Source organism: Neolamprologus brichardi, chromosome 15, assembly GCF_056152115.1.
Source record: "Neolamprologus brichardi isolate AB-2024 chromosome 15, ASM5615211v1, whole genome shotgun sequence".
Taxonomy (NCBI): domain Eukaryota; kingdom Metazoa; phylum Chordata; class Actinopteri; order Cichliformes; family Cichlidae; genus Neolamprologus; species Neolamprologus brichardi.
The window spans coordinates 17,980,634-17,985,992 of NC_142118.1; the positions used below are offsets into that span (position 1 = coordinate 17,980,634).

A 5,359-nucleotide genomic window follows, 5' to 3' on the forward strand; every position below is an offset into this window, starting at 1 on the left:
AACTCAGCTCGTGTAACCAGCTCTGTATATTACAATATACAGAATTATCACGTTTGTACAATATAAATATTATATAGGCTACATTGCAGCTCCAGTCATGGCTTCCATCAATGTCTTTCTCGTCTTTTCCCAGAGTAACAGCCAAACAGGAGGATCTATTGGCTAGCACTGCTTAGCCTTGCACGCATTCTTATTTTAAACTTAATCTGGAATTCATTGCAAACTGTTTGTGTGGGATATGAATGACAAGATTTTGTTTTTCTACAAGAGTTAGTAAAAAACATCTCCAGTGTGATCAAATCTTCTTGCCAAACATCGACAGCTTTGCAGTGTATACAGCAGGGCTGGGCGATATGGCCTAAAATCCATATCGCGGTACGTGCGGTAACAACATATATCGCGATATATTCTTTTCTTCTGTATAATGTATTTTCCACACTATAAGGCACACTTAAAATCCTTTAATTTTCTCAAAAATCGAGAGTGTGCTTATGTATGAATTCTGGTTGTGCTTACTGACCTCAAACCGACTTTGGCATGCAGAAATCTGTTAAAAATGTTTTAGTACAACTTTGGTAAGCCGCACTGCTTGATGGATTGTCAGAGCATTACGGCTGCCGTAGTGAGGAGCTTCGCGGAGTAATCTGGGTCCAAAACTCCGTCAACTTCAGGTCCCAAAGTCAAACGAACACTGAGAGTTAAAAACGGTCTAAATTCTTTCATCTTTAATAAAATCATCAGCGATGCTGCTTTACCAGGTGTAACAATTAAGTTTAACATCCAGACAGCCATGAAAACAGAATTTATTAAATTTAACAGAGTTAGAAGTTAACAGGAAGATAGCTCGCTAGTTTCCACCTAAACATGACATACCATGTTCTGACTGAGAGATTTTTGAAACTAATTCAAAGGTACAGCTCTGCTACCACTTCTGACATAAATGAAGACAGAAAACTAAACAGCAGTGGCGTTTGCAGGGTTACTGAATTTGGACTACCTGGTATATAATGTTGTGCTACCTGATTGCTAGCGACACAGCTATGTTAGCATAACATTAGCATAGTGAAGCTGGAGGATGAACATCAACTTTTTTTCCACTCGAGAAAAGTTAACGTGAGGGATTCTGGTGGTCAGGGACAAATGCAATCGCATAGCAGGATGCTATACGCGGGCCAAATTTCAATCAGGAGAACAACTGAGATTATTCATCCACAATACAAGGTTAGTTATTAATATACTGTTACAACACGGGAATAGAGAGAGAATTCAACATTAATGAATCAATGTTACGGAAGTGGAGGAAGCGCAGTTTTTGGCTTTCCCCATATTTCAACAGTGCTTCATCTCTTTGCTATGACTGTCGCCGGGCATAATTTGCAGATGATAATGGTTTTAGCCATTGACTGTATGGTTTTAGCCGCTGTGATGCTTTCGACCAAAACAGGCGCAGCTTAATGACGCCATCAACATGCGCTATCGCGACAGAATGGTATAGTCAAAATCTCTATCGTTGGCCAAATTTATATCGTTTATATCACCCACCCCTAGTATACAGCACTATAATGACCAGACCTAATTATTTTGAAAACCATACATCTTTCCACAGGTCTCAACTTCATCAGACATCACCTAGACACAGAGCTGGATGATGCCAGCGCAAACAGCAGCTTAACCGACTAAGATGATGGATCCATGGGGTCAGGAAAGCCAGAAGACGGGCTGGAGAGGTACCTTTCATGTCATTCACTGGAGGTGTGGCTCTATTGCATGGCGTTCCTCACATCAAGAAGCTGTTGATCAAAATCAATACAGCTCATCTGGAGCTTGTGAAGGACTTCTTAGTCATGCAGGACTCCTGTTCACTGCTAAACAGTTACAGCTTCACAGAAAGAACTTTGAGAGCAAACTGCTGCTGAAGCTTAACCATCACCTCACTGAGTCAAGAAATGGCACATTTTTGCTAAATATGCAGAAATAAATGCACACTTATACAATTTATGGTAAACTGAGCTCCCTTGTATGTACATACGTTGAAGATGCCTCGTTCTGTTTTCTCTGAGGCTGCTGTGCCATTTGAAGGCATGTATAATGTAAACAGAATTGGTTCTAGCACTGAACCCTGTGTAACTCCATAATTGACCTTAGTGTGTGAAGAGGACTCTCCATTTACGTGAATAAATTGGAGTCTGATAGATAGACATGATACAAACCACTGCAGTGCAGTACCTGTAATACCTACAACATGCTGTAATCCAGGGGTCGGCAACCTTTTTGATGATGAGTGCCGTCTAAAATTTCCTCAGAAGTCAATGTGCCATATGATTGCATTAGCAATAAATTTAATAACGCTCTATATGAACAGTTACACACTATTTATAGAATTATATTTGTTTGCAGATGTTGGCAGCTATCAGCGAATAGTTATCAGCTATTTTGAAACAAAAAGAGACACTTTTTATCTATAAAAGCAAATGAACTGTACAACATTTATGGTCTCCTACAACACTGTTGTGACAGTGATGTACACAGGCATGTTGGTATATGTATGATTTCTATACATTTTACATCAGATAAAAACTTTGGTTGTAAGATTCAGATAATTATTTATTAAAAGCTAGACATTTTAAATGAGAATAAGAAAGAAAAGTATTTCTTTGTGCCCCCTTTCCCTGTTTATGCCCTACCTGGCCCCCTGGCAAAACTTTGCTAGATCCGCCCCTGCACAGTTGCCACCTGTCAGCTACTTAGAAAGGATCCTGGTGTTATTTGTCTCTCAGAAACACTTCAACTCATTCATGTCACCTAAAAGGTAAACCTGTTTCTCCATCACCTGTTCAGCTCTGATGATTCAGTAAGAACATCTCCTGGTTTCATCTTCATGTTTCCCTCTCACCAGATAACCAAACCGACATTATGACCAGAAGCTAATGCACAGTACGAGTTATTGTAACTGACTGTAAAAAGTCAGCACAATGAAAATAAACTATACCTAAACTTGGTTTATATCTGATCCAGATAGACTGCAGGGCATAACTTCTTACCTGAAGTTCAGTTCACCTGAAACTCTGACAGGTGTTGTGCCAAAAAGTGATTGTCTGCCAGAAAGTGATTGCCGTCCGCAACACAATATATATATATATATATAATTTTTTTTGAAAAACTTCATTTACCTGTTACTACCACACAACCAATCCAATTGTTGGTACTTCCTGGCTTGTGTAGCCGCTAGGTAACAAAAGCTCAACACAGCCCCTAGCATCCTGGAGCACTTCCGTCGTGTTTTGGAGTTTGTATGTGCTTTGTCTCTAGGGGCCACTGTAAATATACTTTTATTTATTCACTCCACATAAAATGTAATAACTAAATTATAAAATACAAAAACCAACCATTTACATTTCATACATTTCAACTTTTAACTATGTAAATTTTCAGCTTTTTCCTTTTAAACAAACTTAAAGTGAAACAACACAAAACACTGCAAACCACAACACAATAAAATATAAATTAAAATTTGGAAAAAAAGGGGGAAAAAAGAACGCCCAGATCTTTAATTAAGGGAAAGGTTGGCATTTAGAAATATTAATATCACACTCAACTGACTGCGTTTTATCTTCTGTGGGATTAAAGAAATAATTTTACTGCTACTATTCATAACTATCATCATTACAATTGCATTAATAATAGGGATGCACCGATGCCACTTTTTTGGAAACGAGTATGAGTACGAGTACTTGCATTTCAGTACTCGCTGATACTGATACCGATACCGAGTACTTAATAAAAACATGATTTAAATTTACAGGTAGTCCTATAATTTAACAAAAATTTAAACAGTGACAGTGCAACTCAAGTATTTTTTTCAGTTTATTGTAAACTCTGCCGCTTTGGACAACACAAGGGGCATTAATAAACATCTTTGCTATTTAGTGCACAATATTTGAATAAACTAACAACATCCACCGACATAGAACTGTGGCAGTCAGTGCAACTGAGGTAGGTATTAACATCAAGTCTAAGATGACTCACTTAAAGGAGAGAAAAAGTGAGTGGCAGGGGTTTTTTTCTAAGAAAAGTAGCTTTTCTGCATTATCAGCAGTCAGACTGTTTCTGTTTTCATCTATAATGTGTGACACTGAGATTAAAAGCCTTTCACTTTCCACACTGCTACATGGGGCTGAGAGGTATTTACGGGCTATTTTAGCCAAAGTGGGGAACCTGATTTTGTTGACACCCCAGTACTTCAGGGGACTGTCTTCACGAGGGCTTGGGGCCTCTCCGAGGTATGTGTCAAGCTCAATGGCAGCACCTGCTGCCAGCGGCTGTGCTGCCTGGGGCTGCTCCTTAGCAATTTCGTCAAATACAGTGTCCAGACTGCTGCTAGTGCTGGCCTGGGCCTTGAGGAACAGTTTAGCAGGAAGTTCTGCAGCTTCTGCCCAGCTCCCCTCTGCCTCCGCTCTGGACATCATCTGCAGCTCCTGCTTCAGGTGCAGCTTGGCCTCTGGAGCAGTGTTGTTGGAGAAGAAGTGATCTTTATACCTGGACAAAATTCATAAATGTATTAATATGTGGAAAAATAGGACTGATTTTAGTTTCCCCTAAACCACTGTGACAAATGCCAGCCATTTGACTTTCTGGTGATAATAAGGGAAATGTATTTCATATTATATATATTGCATACATTTGTATTTGTGTATTTTAGTTACAAATATATAATATTTCAGATGTAAAATAATCTTACATTTAGTACTGTAGCGATATTCATTGAATACCTATAGCACACAGACTTTACCTTGGGTCAAGTATGGTGGAGATGAAGTATAGTGGGTTGGTCTCGACGTCACTGAAGTGCTTCTTGACAGCTGCCAGTAAGGTTGCTTTCATTGTCTTGACGCCGTGGTCCTCGTCTGTTTCTCTGTTTAGAAGTCTCACTAGCACAGTCACAGCTGGGATGACATCAGAGGCTAGTGCGTCGTAGCTGCTCACTTTTTTAGTTAGTTCCTCAAAGGGGGCGAGGATGGCAACAGTCGTCTCCATAAGAGCCCATTGGTGAGCGGTGAGATAGTCAGGGCACAGGTTTGTGCTCGGACATGCCCAGCCCTCGCTTTTGCTCAATTAGGGACTGGAGCATGTAATACGTGCTGTTCCAGCGCGTCTGTAAGTCCTGCTGCAGTCTCTTTATTGGCTGGTTGAGCTGTCCCTGAATGTCCTCGAGGTGGGAGTAGGCTAAGGCGGAATGTTTAAAATGCCCAACTATTTTCCGTCCCACTGCTATAGCATCAGCTATGCTCCTCTGTGCTAATAAGCATGGGTAAATAAGCGTGGGTAAACTCTTTGTACTCGTTGTCGTGTTGGGATTTTG

At 40.1% G+C, this 5,359-nt stretch overlaps 1 protein-coding gene across 1 annotated transcript; it reads right to left on the reverse strand.

Moving 5' to 3' along the window:
• Nucleotides 1-4,022: 4,022 nt before the first annotated feature.
• Nucleotides 4,023-5,056, reverse strand: LOC148098437 (zinc finger BED domain-containing protein 4-like). The gene is made up of 2 exons (XM_087852692.1): nt 4,790-5,056; nt 4,023-4,536 (listed from the first exon to the last, which is right to left on the reverse strand). Exons 1-2 carry the CDS (start codon nt 5,032-5,034, stop codon nt 4,023-4,025), a joined length of 759 nt encoding a protein of 252 aa, XP_087708818.1. The 5' UTR covers nt 5,035-5,056.
• Between the last annotated feature and the right edge of the window lie 303 nt (nt 5,057-5,359).

Bases quoted from the DNA above. Each gene is read 5' to 3' on its own strand.
- LOC148098437 (XM_087852692.1), bottom strand. From the start codon at position 5,034: ATGGAGACGACTGTTGCCATCCTCGCCCCCTTTGAGGAACTAACTAAA. The intron at 4,537-4,789 runs GTAAAGTCTGTG...AATTTTGTCCAG, and splicing joins TCCACCATACTTGACCCAAG to GTATAAAGATCACTTCTTCT.